Source organism: Oncorhynchus mykiss, chromosome 21 (genome assembly GCF_013265735.2).
Source record: "Oncorhynchus mykiss isolate Arlee chromosome 21, USDA_OmykA_1.1, whole genome shotgun sequence".
Lineage (NCBI taxonomy): Eukaryota > Metazoa > Chordata > Actinopteri > Salmoniformes > Salmonidae > Oncorhynchus > Oncorhynchus mykiss.
This window is the reverse complement of record NC_048585.1, coordinates 14,565,297-14,585,637: the sequence shown is the minus strand read 5'-3', so window position 1 is coordinate 14,585,637 and position 20,341 is coordinate 14,565,297. Positions and strand designations below refer to the sequence as shown.

The window sequence follows — 20,341 nt, the reverse complement described above, 5'->3', positions numbered from 1 at the left end:
TAAATCAAAGACTGACATTGCACGCATGAAAGGAACTGCGCAAGTTGTGCTTGTTCCAAAAAGCACCCACAGACCTTACAAAGCTCAGTACCCTCTCAGCAAAGAAGCCAAAAAGGGTATCAAATCAAATCAAATTTTATTTGTCACATGCACCGAATACAACAGTGAAATGCTTACTTACAAGCACTTAACCAACAATGCAGTTTTAAGAAAAGACCCCCCAAAAAGTTACAAATAACAGTAGCAAATAATTAAAGAGCAGCAGTAAAATAACAATAGCGAGGCTATATACAGGGGGTATCGGTACATAGTCAATGTGCGGGGGCATCGGTTAGTTGAGGTAATTGAGGTAATATGTAGAGTTATCAAAGTGACTATGCATCAATAATAACAGAGAGTAGCAACAGCGCAGAAGGGGTGGGGCTATGCAAATAGTCTGGGTAGTTATTCCCATTCATAGTGCGCTTGTTGAAAGAGGCGCTCTGGTTCTCTGCCCGAATTCGCCATGTAACAGAACAATTTTCCCTGTTAGGAAACAATCTGGTGATTATCGTGTTGTGCAAGACCTTAGAATAGTAAATGATGCTGTAGATGCTAGAGCACCCCTGATGCCTAACACTGTTTATCCCAGGTGCCTCCATGTAGTTGTTGTTTTTCAGTAATTGATTTAGCTAATGCTTTTTTTATTTTCTCTTCTCTCCTTTTGTTGCTCCTGGAGGGAGTATTTTGGTTCAGTATGTTGACCGTTTTTTGGTTTGCTCACAATCAGAAGAATTATGTCACAAGGTCGCTCTGTCATTGTTGATTTTTTTAGCAGAAAATTGTCATACATTTTCCCCCAGTAAGATGCAATTATGCCGAAGCGCCGTTAAATATTTGGGTCATATTTGAGTCATTACATAACTTCTCAAGGTCGCGCCCTCTCCAAAGATAGATATTTGGTCATGAGTCATGACATTACTTCTCAAGGTCGCGCCCTCTCCAAAGATAGATATTTGGTCATGAGTCATGACATTACTTTTCAAGGCCGCGCCCTCTCCAAAGATAGATATTTGCTCATGAGGCATGACATTATTTCTGAGGGTCGCGCCCTCTCCAAAGATAGATATTTGGTCATGAGTCATGACATTATTTCTGAGGGTCGCGCCCTCTCCAGAGCCTTAACCTGTTATGCCCTCTCCAAAGATACAGTACCAGGCAAGAGTTTGGACACACCTACTCATTCCAGTTTTTTTTATGTTGATGGATACGGGTGCTACTACCTCCACTTTTGGTAAAGGTACAAGACCCTAACCAATAAAGCTATAATGTCACAACTCCTACCGAAGGTGGCTCCCCTTCCTGTTCGGGTGGTGCTCGGCGCTCGTCATCACCGGCCTACTAGCTGCCACTGATCCCTTTTTTCCCCTTTTCTGTTTATTGGTTTCACCTGTGTTTAGTTTAGACTGATTGGTTGGGTTTTATTTACCAGCCGTCTCACCTGCTGGTTGTGCGGGATTATTTCGATGTACACGGCTGTATGTCACGGTTGTCAGTGTGTTGGGGTTTTTGCTGGACTGTTTAAGTTTGGGGCATTTGTTTTGGTTGGCATCTGTTCACCGTTGTGGTGCATTAAAAGTAAGTGCTGCCCTGAACTCTCTGCTTCCTGCGCCTGACTTCTTCCTCACTACACCCCGGGTGTAACGATCTTCTTCCTCCTCTGACGAGGAGCCCTGACCATACTAAAACAAAGGAACTAAGGTCAGAACGTGACACCGGGCGTTACATATAAACGGTTTTGGGATTTCCTCCACCCCAATAATACATTGTGAAACAACCTATGCCCCATTCCATAGGATCAATGAATGTTGAAAATGATTTTCTGTATTCACCCACCCAACCGTAACTTGTTAGGTAGAGACATGTTAACTAAACTTAATGCTACCGTTTATTGTACCCCAGATAGAGTTTTCGTTGATGTCCCAAAAGATCAGATATTAAACCAATGAGTAAACAGGCAAATTGAGGAGAGGGCACTCCCAGGAGGAGTGGGGGTCTGACACTGCCTCCCAGTCTATTTAGTCTCTCTCCGAAGTTTATTGCTCCCCTTCTGAATTGGCCAATGTATTTTATAATTTCGGCGCATTACATATGAATCTCTAAATAATAGACATTTAATGAGTGTGAAGCAGAAAGTGAATATCCAACAGAAATTGGTAATAAATATTAAGAGTAGACTTAAATCCAATAAGGAAAAAGGTATCATGTTTGTTTTGTTTGTTTTGAAACCTTACAGTGGCAGTGAAAGCAGAACACAGTTTGATAGTGATCCGTGTGCATTAGCAGTAGTGATTGAGAGGGTCTTTTCTATTGGGAAGAAAGGGAGGGTCCTAGTTGAAGGAAACAGATATGGAGACTCGTGAAAGTAACAAAGTGAATGGTAATATTAGTGGCTTTCAGATAGCCCTCTGATAAGGCAATATCTTAGTAATTTGAAGGAGTAAATGTTTCAATACAAGGTCACATGATGAACAGAGGGATTGAGCCTTGGGACTAATATAATATTAGAGGCTGCCATCTGGTGTTTTGTTAAAAGATAAGCTTCCTGTGGACCAATAGATAAGCCACCAGTGAAAGTGAACGGTACTCACTGAAAACAGGCTGTATTGACACAGTGGGAAAATTTGGGACAGAGGTATGAATAATTGAATAAGATACGTATTTGACAATATTCTATTATTATTACTCAATTCCATAGTTTGAATATACCAGTGATTTAAGTAAGAAGGTAATGTCATCTAAAACAATCATCTGTTTCCATGACGTGGAACACTGTCCAGAATTGGAGTAAATCCAAGTAAATGTTTTAGTACCGAATACTGAGCTGATAAGTCAGCACCAACTTTTTGAAGGCCCTAGCAGATTTGTTAAAAAACAGGTTTTATATTTTGACTAGTTGATGTCACAGGAAGTAAATACAGAACAGGTCAATGCAACCAAATAGTGGTAAGAGCTTGGAAACAATCTGAGTCTACAGATCCCTTGTGTATGTGTGTGTTTTTTAGATTGTACAACCCAGAGTGAAGGGTTTGAAGGTATGAAGTGTTTGGTATAATGTGTTGATTTCGCTTGAGTAGCAGTATGAGAGTACTGAAAGGGAATGCCCTCCTCAGAGATTCCATCAAGCTTGGATTGAGTTTGTGAACCTCTCTGGCTGTTATAATAAAGATTGATTAATTTACATTGAGTTTGAGTCCTTAGTAGTGAATATCCATGACAGACTTTCGGGAAGCAAATTGTCACCGGCCACAACAACATGATGCAAAATGCATCATTAGAACGATCAGGTAGGCCCCCGGGCACACTCCCTGAGGAGGGCTTTGCACTCATAGACTAATATTGCTGGCAATGAAATCGTTTCCTGGTTGTTAAAACTCGAAAAGTTCGCATAATTTCAGTGTATGTGAGAAAATAAGCTAGTATAGTGTAGAGAATCATTGTACCATCTAACCACTGTGACATATATTTTCCGTAACCCAAAATAATGTATTTTCAGCTGTTTGAAGCTGGTGTACAAAACCAAAAGTAAAATTATGCAAAAACAAAACTTAAAAACAGGAAGTATATAAAAGCGCACATAGAACAGATCTACAGCTTCTTATACTTGCTTTCAAGTAGAATGATAGATCAATAACTCATATTTATATGTGAACTTTGTCAGGTTACATATTTAAGCAATAAGGCACGAGGGGGTGTGGTATATGGCCAATATACGACGGTTAAGGTATGTTCTTATGCACGACGCAACGCGGAGTGCCTGGATACAGCCCAAAGCCGTGGTATATTACTGTCACGCCCTGACCGTAGAGATCTTTTTATTCTCTATGTTTGGTTGGTCAGGGTGTGACTCGGGTGGGAAACTCTATGTTCTGTGTTTCTATGTTTTGGTATGGTTCTCAATCATGGACAGATGTCTATCGTTGTCTCTGATTGGGAATCATACTTAGGCAGCCTTTTTTCCTTTTGTATTTTGTGGGTAGTTGTCTTTGTTAGTGGCCTGTATAGCCCTAGTAAGCGTTGTGGTTATTGTTTTGTTGGTGACATTTATAATAAAGTAAAATGTACGCTCACCACGCTGCACCTTGGTCCGGTCATTTCCACGATTTCGACGACGGCATTCGTGACAATTTAAGCTTGTTTCAGGGTCAGCTAGCCAAACCAAGGCTAGTGGAATCAACTGGTTGTGCACAGCACACAGAGTTTTGGCATCACCACACATCAGATGTTACAACCTGTGACAAGGCTGCACAACTGGCCATTCTCCTTACAGATTTGATTGTTTATTGACAGAAACAGTGTGAAATGAAGGGGACACCGAGAGAAAGGAGATCAAAGTACAGGCCAGTAGGTGACGGGATTCTTAGCCACACATGGGTACCAGAGGCCAGTGGTTGACATGACCAAGGATATCTCTGGCATCATCCATCCATAGATTTGTGGATAAACTTTAGCAGAGAATGAACCCATCAATTTCCCTTGCAGTAAAGAATTTGAGATCACAGTTTTTTTAACCATTATTTTACCAGTTAAGCTGACTGAAAACACATTCTCATCTACAGCAACAACCTGGGGAATAGTTACAGGGGAGAGGAAGGGGAACGAATGAGCCAATTGGAAGCAGTTCAGTTGTGTAAAGAAAAACAAACAATTTTGGCAAGAGCTGGAGTTCAATTCAAAGTTTGTCTGATACCATCTGATGGCCATAAGCAGGTTATCTACAACAGTGGCCTCATCAGGGTCCATCTTCCACCTCACTTTCCGAAGACACACACTTTCATCTGAGAGAGAGAAAGGAGACAGAGAAAATAAGACATAACACCAGCCCCAAGGACCATTGGGATATGTTGTAGAATGCTGGCTGGCGAGTTATATGTACAATATGAGATTTAGGTACAGGCGACATGGGCAGCCGCCCTAGGCGGCATCTTGTTGGGGGCGGCACGGGGTGGCCGCAAAAATTTGGATTGGTGACATTTACGCGATCGGTTTTCTATTGCTGATTTGCACGTTACGTCAATGATATCATGTCACCGTGTGGGACTGTGGGTCAATTAACCTTGTCGGAGTGGGTGCCCTGATTCAAGTTTGTGAGCTAGGCAGGCTACTGCCTGGGAAGGTCTACCACTCAGAAGTACGAGATGGGGAGGGGGCGGGGGTAGGTTGACCTCAGGTCTCCCCACTGGAAGCCCAAGTTAGTGCACCTCTAACTTTGTACAGTACTAATTCCATTAGTAAAATCAGTCACACTACGAAATGTTACCAAATAAACCACAATTCATTCATAGTTTCACAGACATATTGTTGAAGGGGGGGGGGGGGGGGGGGGGGTTCCCCTCAGGGATCCCTATAAGCTAGAACCACAACTGGTTGTGGCTGAAACTCTGGCAATAAGCACAGCCATCCAGGACAGGGAGGGTAAGGAAGTCATTGCCATCCAATCAGTTAAATTACCCTGATAAAGTGAACTGACAGATAGACATTGTCTTCATATAATTTCATATTGTGGAATTTAAATGATCAACAGGCAATTGTTTAAAACATAAATGCTTCTTTCAATAAATAAAATGTATTTCCCTCTTGGTTATTTTCAGCTCAATCTTGTCCGGAAATCCAAGAGGGAATGTCCAACACTTCTTCTAGGATTTTATGACTATTGTCAGTGATGTGCTTTTGCTTCATGAATTGATAGTGTCAATAAAGTGTTTTCGTCCCTGATGAATACCTTCAACCTCCTCAACAATTTCATGTGGCCTAGGTATGAATAAATACATTTTCATTTGACTTTAAGCCTCTTTCTATTAACCAAGTCACAGTGACACAGTATTAGTAATTGGTAATTCATGCTTAATCCATCATTATGCAACATATGCCAAACTTTTTGCATTAAATCCAAGTCATTTATGGACAATTAGAAAAATAGGACGATCTATGAACTATGCAAAGCGCTCAATTATGCACCCTGGCTTGAAAATAAATTATTTTCAACATAGTATGTACCTTGCCCCGCCCATAATTTTGTCGTCACTAGTTATCACAGCCACAAAGTAAAAACCCCGCCCATTACTTAAATGTATCTTCTCAAAATAGGATTTTAAACCTAACTCTAACCTTAACCACACTGCCAATCTTATGTCTAACTTTGGCCTTAAATTAAGACCAAAAAGCAAATGTTTGTTTTCATGAATATTTACGATGGCTGTGGTAACTAGTGGAAACCCAATAACTTTCCTACGCGATGCACATCAATAACAGGCTCTCTGATTGGTCAGGGACACCTGAACGGTGCATTTGTAAATGGCTTTCCTTTGGAATAATGTAACGTTTTATTTGTTGTAATGTATTATCAGCACCTTAAAGCATTTTGTCGCAATTTTGAGTAACGTTTTGTTGATCGTCTTGGATCTGGGAAACGATGTCGGCCGCAGAAGGCGATCGCAGTTCGGAACAACTGAATAAATTCGAGAAACTGACAGTGAGGCCTCCAGTCAGAGTAGCAGGTCAGTCAAAAACAACATACTACTGTAGCATATCCAGCTAGCTAACGTTAGCCATATTACTAGAGACCTGTCCGCTGGTAACGTTACTGTTATGAAACCAATTCAATGAATATGATTGACAAAATCCGCTAATCTTGATTGCAGCGGTTAACTTGGTTTTTGTGCTATTGACATTGAAAGGCAAGCTGTTTAACCAAATGTAACAATAGCGGCGACCTAGGTAGCTAACTAGTTAGCCTCTGTCTGAACCACTAACTGGCTAACGTTACCTAGGTAGGTAATTAGCTATCTATGTTTATTTTGGTTTGCTCAGAGAGCACCGTTTAAGAATAAAATATGAAAGTAAACAATCTCATATTAGCCTAATCTACTAACGTTATTAGCTGGATTGCAAATGTTTTAGCTGACTAACGTTAATTCTAGCTAACGTTATTTCACAGATGTCAGTTATTTGCGCTTCATGTTGTTGGCTGAACCAGAATCTGGCTTTACAGGAGACGTTCATTAATAAGGCCAGATTCTGGTTCAGTTGTTGGCTATACAAATGTTTGATGCATAACGTTCGCTAGACTGACATCATTATGATTATGGAAAGATGGTTGGTGGTCGACTCATCTGCAGAAATGTTCAACTCCAGGTGATCCTCCGTCCTTGCAAAAAAATCTGTTTAGTAGAACCTGATTCATACATGTAACTTAAACTATTGACCACGGTATTGATTGATTTACCGTATGCGAATGACCTCGACACTGACTCCAAACCACCAAGATGAGATAGAATTATGGATGAGAAATTGATCATATTTCATTATACACATTATCACATTATTTTGGTCCTCGGGCATTAGGCCTTCTATTGTTGGGAATACACAGGAATATAATCTAATGCTGTTTAATAATCACATATATACATACTGATGCCGGATGGATTTGTGTTTGTTACATCAAGGACTGCATCCGGAGCCCCAGGTACTGCAACCCTTGTTCATAGTAACATAGAGCTCGCCAGCTTGTAGTCCCAAATACCGGAAATCGGTTGCATCTGGTTCGTTCAGCAATTCCTATGGTGGGAAAGAATGGGGTTTTGGAATAAACACTGAAAATAAGGTCCGAGGTTAACACAGGCTTAGGATATCTTATGTTTTTTCCCCCTGTGAGATAATATCAGTCAATTCACAGGACCTTTACGAATTATGAAGACTGTGCTTGTTTTGATTAAATAAATGCTTAAAGTGACATTAGCTAATGAAGATTATCACAAAACCTATAAGATCTCATATGCCTGTGTTTACCACAGACCTTATTTTCTCTGTTTATCAATATAAATTCCCCATAGGCTTTGGCTAATGAGCCATGGCGGAGTTAGTTCCTACAAAAATACGTCATTACTATTGTAGGCAGAGTTGTCTGTGACCTACTACTTAGCTGCTGTGCAAAATCTAGGCAATGCCTTGCTTCTTCTAAAATGATGTTGTGTGTGGGCACGAAGGACATGTGCTAATGAGAATGCATGCTGTAGAAAGAGGATAGGCTACATGCTGTAGAAAGAGGATAGGCTACATGCTGTAGAAAGAGGATAGGCTACATGCTGTAGAAAGAGGCTAGGCTACATGCTGTAAAAAGAGGCTAGGCTACATGCTGTAAAAAGAGGCTAGGCTACATGCTGTAAAAAGAGGCTAGGCTACATGCTGTAAAAATAGGCTAGGCTACATACTGTAAAAAGAGGCTAGGCTACATGCTGTAGAAAGAGGCTACATGTTGTAGAAAGAGGATAGGTTACATGCTGTAGAATGAGGCTAGGCTACACGCTGTGGAAAGAGGCTAGGCTACACGCTGTGGAAAGAGGCTAGGCTACACGCTGTGGAAAGAGGCTAGGCTACACGCTGTGGAAAGAGGCTAGGCTACACGCTGTGGAAAGAGGCTAGGCTACATGCTGTAGAAAGAGGCTAGACTACATGCAATACATGCACTCTTCTCTGTAACTCATGATCACTGAGCAGATGTAATCCTAGGCTGGTTTTCAGTGGCTGGTGAAATGTGCTACTGTACAGACACAGGAACACTTATAAATTGTATGTCCAGATAAGCTTATGTATGTTTCTTTCAATGCGTGGACATTGAGTGACATTGTAAAATGCCACCTAGCAACATAGAGAGGACATGAGTGCCTGGGCAATATAAAGCCAGGCTGTCAGACCAGCTCAAAAAGTTAAATGCATCGGGATGTTTAGGGCCTGGGAGAACAGAATGCGTGGGGATGTTTAGGGCCTGGGAGAACAGAATGCGTGGTGATGTTTAGGGCCTGGGAGAACAGAATGCGTGGGGATGTTTAGGGCCTGGGAGAACAGAATGCGTGGAGATGTTTAGGGTCTGGGAGAACAGAATGCGTGGGGATGTTTAGGGCCTGGGAGAACAGAATGCGTGGGGATGTTTAGGGCCTGGGAGAACAGAATGCGTGGGGATGTTTAGGGCCTGGGAGAACAGAATGCGTGGGGATGTTTAGGGTCTGGGAGAACAGAATGCGTGGGGATGTTTAGGGCCTGGGAGAACAGAATGCGTGGGGATGTTTAAGGCCTGGGAGAACAGAATGCGTGGGGATGTTTAGGGCCTGGGAGAACAACAGTGTGACAGGAACTGGGCCAATGGACAGTGACAGTGTGATTTGGTAGCAGAGCTAGGGTGTGAGCCAGCCTCTTGAGCTTGGCACTGTCTGTCTGCTGATGGACAAAACACATGCCTGGTCCATTATACTGCATTATACAACGGCATCACCATCCCCACTTGGTTCGTGCTATGTGAAAGTGGCATTGAAGGGTGGAATTTTCTCAAACCTAGAATAGATGTTTTGGTTTAAATGCGGAAAGACACATTTCGGTTGAATGCATTCAGTTGTGCAACTGACTAGGTATCCTCTTTCCCCTGACCTAAGGTAGCCTAGGTCCTGTACTTCATTAAAGTATAGCATTTTTGGCTTCTAGTGGATTTGATTATGCCTGCCCTACATTGAGACTGAAGATGAAGAATGACCTGTGCTCAACCCATTTCTTATCTCGTCTTTTAGCTTGTTAGTTGAGTGTCGTTTTGGCGTTTAAAGCTTTATCTCGGTCTCAAGCCTGGCGCTGAGAGTATCAGTGTTTCACATATGGTGTGAATGAACAGGTGCCTGACAAAATAAACCAAACACTTGAGTCAATGAGGGATATAAAGTATATTGAAAGCAGGTGAATCCACACAGGTGGGGTTCCAGAGTTAATTAAGGAATTAATATCCCATCATGCATAGGGTCATGTATATAAATTCCCATTATTTTGTCTACCATGCATGGCTAGAAGAAGAGATCTCAGTAACTTTGAAAGAGGGGTCTCAAAGAAGCATAGGGGGTTTAAAGGGTGTGGTGTGTCTGTCAGATCTCAACCCAATTGAACACTTATGGGAGACTGTAGAGCGGTGCTTAAGATGGCATTTTCCACCACCATCAACAAAACACAAAACTATGGAATTTCTTGTGGAAGAATGGTGTCGCATCCCTCCAATAGAGTTCCAGACACTTGTAGGATCTATGCTAAAGCACATTGAAGCTGTTGTGGTGGCCCAACACCCTTTGATAAACAAACCAGTAACATTCTAGGTCTCTGGAATGAGCGTTTCTTTCTCTTGTACACAGTGTGCTGCAGAAACGGGTTCTTCTGTTTAGCACAGACTCTTGTTATGCTGTTGGACATGGGCAACATGTTTTGGATAGCTTGCCCTCTGTTGTTCACACTGCAACCAACGGTCTCTGAAAAATGACTACCCTGTAAACAATGTCCTGGGTTCTGTTAGCCTAACCTAGGATCTGCATCTAATCACAACATCATCATGGTGCTTTGTTAGAACAATGTCCTGGGTTCTGTTAGCCTAACCTAGGATCTGCATCTAATCACAACATCATCATGGTGCTATGTTAGAGGCCTTTTTGACCCCCTTCTTGAGTCATTAGGGACCCCTTGCTCTGCTGCTGATGTTTAAGAAACAAGTGGTTGATGTGTGTGTTACTGACCAACAGACAACAACTGATTGTGGTGACAGGCCCTAAGAAAATTAGTATGGCCAATAGGTTGGGTGTGAGTGTGTCTGGGCGAGTTCGTTTTGCATGGTCCGGTGCCCCGGATGGGCAGACCATTCCATTGGTCCTTCCATTTTAGACAATTTAGACCATTTCATTGATCATTAAGTGAACTCTCCACCCACCCGGGTCACCGGGCCATGAAACTCGCCTTATGTTAGTGTCTTTTTGTCACCTTCCAGCACCCACCCATTTTGTTGATTCTCTCTGACTGTCAGCTCAGTCCGTAGAGCATGGCGCTTGCAACGCCAGGGTTGTGGGTTCAATTCCCACGGGGGACCAGTACTTACAAATATACTATAAATGTCTCTGGATAAGAGCGTCTGATAACTGATTAGAATGTAAGAATCAGCGTGTTCTCTACGTGCCAGCTGCCAGTCTAATAGCTGACTACTCAACCTAATTCTTATGTGGCTGGCTACTTAATTGATGCATCCAAATGAGAATTAAATTTTTTCATTATGTTGGCTACTTTAGATCTTTGGGAACACACTGGTATCAGCTGCAGTGTTGCAGGTTATGGACCAAATGCCCAGCCTAGGAATTAGGCTATGGGTGGTGAGCTCTTGTGTTTTTACTGCGGAGAGGACAGTCATGCAGCTGAAAGGTGAAGGTGGCAGGGCTCTTGTGATCTCTCTTGGTGGACTGTCACTGTGGAAAAGAGCGCCCCATCGGTGGGACCTTTTGAAAGTTGTGTTCCTAAGTCTGAGACGTTTTGTTTTCAGTGAATCTACACACACACACACAGTTTGTTTTTCTATCCCTGTGGGGACCAAACATTTATTCCCATCAAAAGTACGATTTTTGCTAACCCTAATTCTAACCCTTAAGCTAAGCCTAAAATAGCCTTTGCCTTATTGGGGACCTGGGAAATGTCCCCACAAGGGAACATTTTCCTTGTTTTTCTATGGTTGTGGGGACATCTGCTACCAGGAGGATAGTAATACACACTATTATATTACTCAGTCTGCTCTGCTGTGTGCACCACCCTCACCTCACAGGTCTCCATATGCCCCCAGCTCGGAGCGGGCATCGCTGCGTGGCAGACAACACCAACCTGTACGTGTTCGGGGGGTACAACCCGGACTATGATGAGTCGGGCGGCCAGGAGAACGAGGACTACCCGCTGTTCAGGGAGCTGTGGAGGTACCACTTTGCCACGGGCACTTGGCAGCAGATCCGTACAGAGGGCTACATGCCCACCGAGCTGGCCTCCATGTCAGGTAAGGGAACCAGTAGGATTGTTTTTTTCAGGTATGGAATTTAAAGGGACACTACAGTGAAAATGATATTTTAGCCTATCGTGTCCCTTGATGTATTATCTTCAGGTACCGAAGGGTATTATGTTCAGGGGTACTGAAGGGTATTGTGTTCAGGGGTACAGTATAAATGTAGCTCATTGAGCAGTCTAAGCACAGATTTGACAGTCATTCAGTACAACTGAAATACCAGGGCCCATCTACTGTAGTAATTTACCCTGGACATTTATGAATGGAAAACTCAGGTTGCAGTAGTTGCTTATTTACTTTTTCATTTCCAATGGATGTAATCCATCAATAACAACTTAATACAGTATGGTCACTTCTTATCAAGAGGGTCAAATAAAATATCCTACAATTTTCCACATCTACATTTTTTAAATTAAATCCAACCAAGTGTGATTGTATGAAAGAATGCTTGAATGAACAAGCACTGCTGGTGGGGCCAAACTGATTTAGAACCCAGTCACTTGTGACGAGTTTTGGTTAGTAAAATATGATTTAGCTAACTCATTGATGTATTAAATCACGAAAGAGCATTTCTACACCTCAGTAACATCAAATGGACTGTTTGATAAATAATTGGTCTGTGGATGATTTTTCGGTTTTACCTCGTCATCCCATGACATTATGACCTCAGAAGACAATGGATTATCAAGTTTAGTGATTTGGTGAAAAGCCTCCACATGGATAATCCCACCTGCTGTCAGACCGTTGGGAATAGTGTCCAGTAGGCATGACAATGCCTTCAAATCTTATTGGTTGAAAACACATATTTAGCAAATGTTATTTTGGGTGTAGTGAAATGCTTGTAAAATAAAAAAACACTTTGTTTCCGTTGCAAAATGTCTTAAGGCTTTGCTACTGTGTGCCCTAATGAACACGACCCAGCTTAAACCCTCAGTATTGTGTCCCTCAGCTGTTTTACATGGAAACAATCTGCTGGTGTTCGGTGGCACTGGGATTCCCTTTGGGGAAAACAACGGGAATGACGTCCACGTCTGCAACGTCAAGTACAAGCGGTGGTCGCTGCTCAACTGCCGAGGGAAGAAGCCCAACCGAATCTATGGACAGGTAGGCCAATCAAATCTTCTCTACTGGTTCTGTCTGCCACTGCCCCCTTGGCTTGCTCTGGACTCTTCTGGGGTTTAGGCCTACACTTCGTTTCCTGTTAAAGGGCACTTCCACCACTTTTCAACATCATTCATTATCTCCAGTACCATATCAGTGTATACATACAGTGCCTTCAGAAAGTATTCAGACACCTTGACTTTATCCACATTTTGTTACTTTACAGCCTTATTCTAAAATTGATTAAACATTTTTTTACCCTCATCAATCTACACACAATACCCCATAATGACAAAGCAGAAATTTGTTTTTTTGAATGTTTGCTAAAAAATAAATAAATGATATCACATTTACATAAGTATTCAGACCCTTTACTCAGTACTTTGTTGAAGCACCTTTGGTAGCGATTATAGCCTCGAGTCTTCTTGGGTATGACGCTACAAGCTTGGCAAACCTGTATTTGGGGAGTTTCTCCCATTCTTCTCTGTAGATCCTCTCAAGCTCTGTCAGGTTAGATAGGGAGTGTCGCTGCACAGCTATTTTCAGGTCTCCAGAGATGTTCGATCGGGTTCAAGTCCGGGCTCTGGCTGGGCCACTCAAGGACATTCAGAGACTTGTCCTGAAGCCACTCCTGCATTGTGTTGGCTGTGTGCTTAGGGTTGTTGTCCTGTTGGAAGGTAAACCTTCGACCAAGTCTGAGGTCCTGAGCGCTCTGGAGCAGGTTTTCATCAAGGATCTCGTTCTACTTTGCTCCGTTCATCTTTGCCTCCATCCTGGCTAGTCTCCCAGTCCCTGCCGCTGAAAAATATCTTCACAGCATGATTCTGCCACCTCCATGCTTCACAGTAAGGATGGTGCCAGGTTTCCTCTAGACGTGACGCTTGGCATTCAGACCAAACAGTTCAATCTTGGTTTCATCAGACTAGAGAATCTTGTTTCTCATGGTCTGAGAGTGTTTGGGTGCCTTTTGGCAAACTCCAAGCGGCTGTCATGTGCCTTTTTACTGAGGAGTGGCTTCCGTCTGGCTACTCTACCATAAAGGCCTAATTGGTGGAGTGCTGCAGAGATGGTTGTCCTTCTGGAAGTTTCTCCCATCTCCACAGAGGAACTCTAGAGCTCTGTCAGAGTGACCATCAGGTTCTTGGTCACCTCCCTGACCAAGACCCTTCTCTCCCAATTGCTCAGTTTGGTCAGACAGCCAGCTCTAGGAAGAGTCTTGGTGGTTCCAAACTTCTTCTATTTAAGAATTATGGAGGCCACTGTGTTCTTGGGGACCTTGAATGCTGGAGAAATGTTTTGGTACCCTTCCCCAGATCTGTGCCTCAACACAATCCTGTCTCGGAGCTCTATGGACAATTCCTTCATGGCTTGGTATTTGCTCTGACATGCACTGTCAACTGTGGGGCCTTATATAGACAGGTGTGTGCCTTTTCAAATCATGTCCAATCAATCAAGTTGTAGAAACATCTCAAGGATGATCAATGGAAACAGGGTGCACCTGAGCTCAATTTGGAGTCTCAGAGCAAAGGGTCTGAATACTTAATACATTTTATAATAAGGCTGTACCATAACAAAATGTGGAAAAGTTCAAGTCACTGTAAGTGAAAACAGCACCTTTCTGTGATCTGTAGTTAAAAACACAAGAAGGGTCCTGAAAAAAAATGCTTCTCTGTGACATCACAGGTTAGGATTAAAAGTGAAAAAATTGATTTTCAAAGTCTGCAACGTGTTTCTAGCCAGAAGGAGGGTTTTTAAAGTCTGCAACGTGTTTCTAGCCAGAAGGAGGGGTTTTTAAAGTCTGCAACGTGTTTCTAGCCAGAAGGAGGGTTTTTAAAGCCTGCAACGTGTTTCTAGCCAGAAGGAGGGTTTTTAAAGCCTGCAACGTGTTTCTAGCCAGAAGGAGGGTTTTTATAGTCTGCAACGCGTTTCTAGCCAGAAGGAGGGTTTTTCAAAGCATGCAACGTGTTTCTAGCCAGAAGGAGGGTTTTTCAAAGCATGCAACGTGTTTCTAGCCAGAAGGAGGGTTTTTCAAAGTCTGCAACGTGTTTCTAGCCAGAAGGAGGATTTTTCAAAGTCTGCAACGCGTTTCTAGCCAGAAGGAGGGTTTTTAAAGCCTGCAACGTGTTTCTAGCCAGAAGGAGGGTTTTCAAAGTCTGCAACGTGTTTCTAGCCAGAAGGAGGGTTTTTCAAAGTCTGCAACGTGTTTCTAGCCAGAAGGAGGGGTTTTCTTGCTGCCCACGTCACCGTGAATCTCATAATGTTTGAAAATCACAGTTTTTCAAAATGTTTAAACTTTTGATGATGTCATTGGATAGAACTTTTTAACGTCATATTTAGTTCTACAAAATATATAAATGCACTGTTTTCACTTGTAGACACGAGTATTGAGTTGGAGGTAATGACCATTAGATTAGAACGCTCTTAAGCATTTTGACATGCATTTGTAAAATTTGAATAAAATCTGATTGACTTAACTAGAATTCCTGAGGCATAGGTAGAGGCATTAAAGGATCCCAGGGGAGCATATTATATAGCAAATGTAGATATAGGCAATCCTTGCAAATAAAAATATTTATTGTTGTTGATTTCCATTAAAGTTTGATTTGGTAGCCATTTTGTTTCTCTCTCCCCAAGGCGATGGCCATCATTAACAGCTTCCTGTATGTGTTTGGGGGTACGACGGGTTACATCTACAGCACAGACCTGCACAGACTGGACCTGAACACCAGAGAGTGGATCCACCTCAAACCCAACAACCCACCAGACGACCTACCTGAGGAACGGTGAGCATCACGCCTTAATCGGTCCCACCGGATCATGTCATTGTCACTCCCTGTTTCAGTCCAATTTCTTCTGTTTGGTGTCTAGTGAATACACCCCAGTCACTGGGCAGCATGAGTGATGACCTGACTTTTTCCTTTCAGCTCTTAGAGGAGCAGAGGACCTCATAAGTAATGAGTCATGTCTGTTTGTGTCACAGGTACAGACATGAAATAGCACACGACCGTCAGAGGATATACATCCTGGGAGGAGGGACTTCCTGGACCTCCTATCCTCTGGACAAGGTAGTACACCAATCTGTCATCAACATAAACCCTGTTCCAATCACTTTCACCTATCCATCCAATTCAGATCTGTGATAACTTCAAGGAAGGTCAGAAGAATGATCGTAAACCTGTGATGGTAGTGGGTCTGACTAGGCAAACAGACAGCTAATCTAGGTAGTTTGGTCACATGGTGGTTTTCCGGCTATTTTTAGTGCTGTAAAGCCATAAAGATCGAGGAAGCAGCCACTTCTGCCACTGAGTGAGGCTGGGTTATGAGGCTGGGTTATGAGGCTGGGTTATGAGGCTGGGTTATGAGGCTGGGTTATGTGGCCAGGTTATGGTTGTGTGTGTTGGAGGTGAACTAATTTCCTTTTGTTTTGTACCAGATACATGCATACAACCTGGAGACAAATTCCTGGGAGGAGATATCAACCAAGCCTCATGATAAAATAGGTGTGTTTGATGTTTTAATAGAAAATGAATGTGCTGTCTGTGGGTCTTTTTATTCACATATCACTACTCATCCAATTGCTCTGGGTTTTGACAGGGTACCCTGCTCCCAGGAGATGTCACAGCTGTGTGCAGATACGGAACGGTGAGATTCTTATCATTTATTCTATAGCAGTAGTATTACAATGTTTGTACAGGAGGTGTAGTGGTATCGTTGCCCAGACCACTTATCCTTCTAACGGGGGTGGTTTTATCAGAGCCACTTTCAGAAGTCTTCATTAGTCTGCTTCTGTCTGCCGCCGCATCTCATTCAACTGTTCCATTCAATGTCCCAAATAGTTAATTTATAGTTTAATAGTTAATTTTCGTCATCCCATCAATATATTCTAACTGGTCTCAGTCTAACCCATGATGTTGTGTCTCAGTCTGGTCTCAGTCTAACCCATGATGTTGTGTCTCAGTCTAACTCATGATGTTGTGTCTGTCTGGTCTCAGTCTAACTCATGATGTTGTGTCTCAGTCTGGTCTCAGTCTAACCCATGATGTTGTGTCTGTCTGGTCTCAGTCTAACCCATGATGTTATCTCAGTCTGGTCTCAGTCTAACCCATGATGTTGTCTCAGTCTGGTCTCAGTCTAACCCATGATTTTGTGTCTCAGATGTGTTTCTATGCGGAGGTTACAACGGTGAAGTCATTGTGGCTGATCTGTGGAAGATCAACCTGCAGACGTTCCAGTGGACCAAGCTCCCAGCAGTGATGCCTGAGCCAGCCTATTTCCACTGTGCTGCTGTGACCCCGGTCAGTAGGGCTCTACACTAGAGGAAACCTCAGCTGTTTATTATGTAGTAGTTGATGTAGAACTGTTATAGTGTCCCATTCAGGTTATACGCATTTCGCTGGTTTCAAGATCTAGCATAGTAGACTTAAAAGGAAACGCCACTCAAAAACTACCAATGTTGATACAGTCCCAAAATCTTTTGCATGTCAGCAGTCAAACTTCAAAGATATTGGACTTTTAAGAAGCAAAGTGTCACTTGATGATGTTCCTTTAATAAGGTGCAATGTCTCCTTCCCCCTCATTTCAGAACTCATTTGTAAGTCCCTTCATCTCTCTGGCCGAAGCCCATTTCTGTTTCCAATCCAACTAGCTTTATTGGCACATTTAGTCAGTATATTCTTACACTGCCAAAACAAGAACACAGGATCATCCTAAATCAATAACCACAATTCAATATCCTGCTCATATTTCACTCACTCTCTCTGTGCGACTGACTGTTGCATGACGATAAAGGTTTCTGATTGTGATCTTCTCTCCGGTCAGGCTGGCTGCATGTACATCCACGGTGGTGTGGTGAACATCCACGAGAACAAGCGGACTGGCTCCCTGTTTAAGATCTGGCTGGTAGTGCCCAGCCTGCTGGAGCTGTGCTGGGAGCGTCTGCTCAAGGCCCACCCCCAGCTGGCTCAGTTACCCACCATGCAGCTCCTCCACCTGGGCCTCACACAGGAACTCATCGAGCGCTTGAAATAAAGGAGGAAGGATGGATGGATGGAGAACACAGGATTTATTTTTAAGGGGGTCGCCTTGAAGGAGTTGATGGTCCCTCTGCCTACGTAGCCCCGCCTTAAAACCAAAAACAATGGGATGCCTTTTTTCTTTTTGCGTTTGGACGTCAGATTTTAAAGGGAATCCAAGTGGAATGTTTCTTGACCCCGCCCCCATTCCCCGTCTCGCCCCCATTCCCCCGTCTTGTCTTTGTGTTAAGCAAGGTCGCCACGGCTTCTAGCCTCTCAATCCGCCTGCCTACAGACCCAGAAATCATTTGCTCCACGGCTTTCAGATTCACGTCGACCCTCACTACTTTCTCATTTTATATTGGCCTTCATGACTTTAATAAGAATGCCATTTCAGAGGAATGATTATTTATTTGTATGTATTTTCATGAGACATTCTGTTCGCCATTTCTCTCACATTTCTCTTCTCTCTACGTACAATTAGGAAAGTTAGACTTGGAGTCAGATGAAAAGTTACACCAGACAGTTGGCATGTTTTTGTGTTACAAGGGGAAGGTAGTATTGGTACCACCCTCATGCCAGACTTAGACGCAGGTTGTCGTCACCACTTTTCCCTATTCAAGGCTTAATAACAGTCTGATTTGAATAGTTTATTTGTGTGAAGAACAGACTGATGCTACTGTAGTTGGGTCTCTAATAGACCACTTCCCTTTCACCTAATATCCCACCACACTCCTCATACCCATTTAACACTGATTCAGTTATCCGATATGCATTCAGGTATCTTGGATATACATACAGGTATTTGAAACAATTATCTCTGGTAGTTCTCTGATATACAGTTCTCTGTATCAGTGTCCCAAATTGCACCCTATTCTCTATAGTGCACTACTTTTGACCAAGGGACTTAGCCCTTATACCCACCATAGTAGAAACCTAATATCAATGGAAGATGGGTAAAGAGTCAAAACACCTGGTCTCCATTCATTCTGAACTGTATCAGTCACTTTAGTATGCTTGTGGAAAGTCCATTTGTAAACTAAATCATCCCATCACTGTGAATATGGTGCTCCTTAAATGTTTTTATTTAAATAAAATTTTCAATTTCTGTTCCAACTTTTACTCCATCTTTGCTAATAGGACACAAATTAACAGATTTTTGTGGATCTGTTTAAGTAGAATACTGACATTGATCTGATTCATTCAGTGCCTTTCCCAAAGTTTCAATGATATTGAAGTACCACAACCTAGACAGAAGGAAACATGAGTAATGGTTTAGCTCGATCCAAACATACTGACCATTTAAACATGACTCCCATTTGGGATGGCTTCTCCTTCTCTATAATTTCCCCTCCCATCAAAGATAACATATGCACCACTTGTCAGATCAGTCAACAATGCATTGATGAATCTGTTCATTCTGTGCCCTTTTCAAACACATTGAACTGCTCCATTGTCAAGCAATCATTGGACAAATAGTTGAAGCAGCAATAATGTGGGACTATGTATTTATGCTGCTGTATTTATGGATGATTTAGAGTTCATGCATGTTGTACTTGGGAGCTGAATCTGAACAGTATTCTGCTGTTAAGGCTCAATGTGCAGACAGAGTGCCAGGGTCAGATAATCAACACAGATCAGATCATATGCGGAGCTGGGAACGTGGTTTAACGCCAAATATTATGGCACCTTGAATTCAATGCCATTAAATCTGCCTTGTGGAACAAAAATAGTATTTATTGATCGTTGCCAAGGGGGTAGTTTAAAATGTCAATGAATACCCATGATTCCCTACTCCCCATCAAGGAAATGCCTAAATCTGTGCCTGTCATAATTCTATTACTCCGCATGTCATTAGTCACCTTTTAAGTCGGAAAAGTCGTCTCCCCTGGACTTAACCATTTGCTACACAGCAAGGATTCAAGGCGATCGCTGAATTGATAATTGTATTGGTGAATTTTTGATTGTTGACGAGTCAATAAACATGTACTGTAAATAGTTTTGTATCACCTTCGTTTGCTTAGCCTGGTCACAGATCTGTTTGTTGTCTTGCCAACGCCGGTGGTCATTGAAGCAAGACAGCACAAACTGATCTGGGAATGGTTTGTCTGCTTCAACAGTGTAATGCTAACTGGCATGGAATGAGCTGCCATCCTTGTAGTGCACACTTTACCAAGTACTTGCCTAATAGTCCAGATTTATTTAACCACCATGGCATCCTCTGTGCAACAAGCACATTGAAATTGGCATGCCCTTGCTTATGACTAGATACCATTCCTTTACAGAGAGAGCTGTGTGGAAGGTTGTTTACCTGCCTGCTCAGGTACAATACCTTGTTGAAATAGACCTGGCTGCACCT

General features: G+C 42.6%; 1 protein-coding gene across 3 annotated transcripts; it reads left to right on the top strand.

Annotated features, from left to right (window-relative positions):
• The first annotated feature begins 6,164 nt into the window (after positions 1–6,164).
• Positions 6,165–19,098, top strand: LOC118936456 (kelch domain-containing protein 10). 3 transcript variants are annotated; one of them, XM_036957049.1, is made up of 9 exons: positions 6,165–6,536; positions 11,660–11,863; positions 12,819–12,973; positions 15,605–15,753; positions 15,951–16,035; positions 16,404–16,470; positions 16,565–16,612; positions 17,126–17,265; positions 17,789–19,098. In XM_036957049.1, exons 1-9 carry the CDS (start codon positions 6,452–6,454, stop codon positions 17,996–17,998), a joined length of 1,143 nt encoding a protein of 380 aa, XP_036812944.1. In that variant the 5' UTR covers positions 6,165–6,451; the 3' UTR covers positions 17,999–19,098. The 3 variants fall into 3 exon arrangements, with proteins under 3 accessions (XP_036812944.1, XP_036812943.1, XP_036812945.1); XM_036957048.1 differs by having other exon boundaries at positions 6,173–6,536; positions 11,642–11,863; XM_036957050.1 differs by lacking the exon at positions 6,165–6,536 and adding an exon at positions 6,596–6,809 and having other exon boundaries at positions 11,642–11,863.
• Positions 19,099–20,341: the final 1,243 nt, after the last annotated feature.

Coding starts and splice junctions, on each gene's coding strand:
- LOC118936456 (XM_036957048.1), top strand. CDS start 6,452: ATGTCGGCCGCAGAAGGCGATCGCAGTTCGGAACAACTGAATAAATTC. Junction 6,537..11,641: donor GCCTCCAGTCAGAGTAGCAG/GTCAGTCAAAAA, acceptor CTCACCTCACAG/GTCTCCATATGCCCCCAGCT. Junction 16,036..16,403: donor CCTCCTATCCTCTGGACAAG/GTAGTACACCAA, acceptor GTTTTGTACCAG/ATACATGCATACAACCTGGA.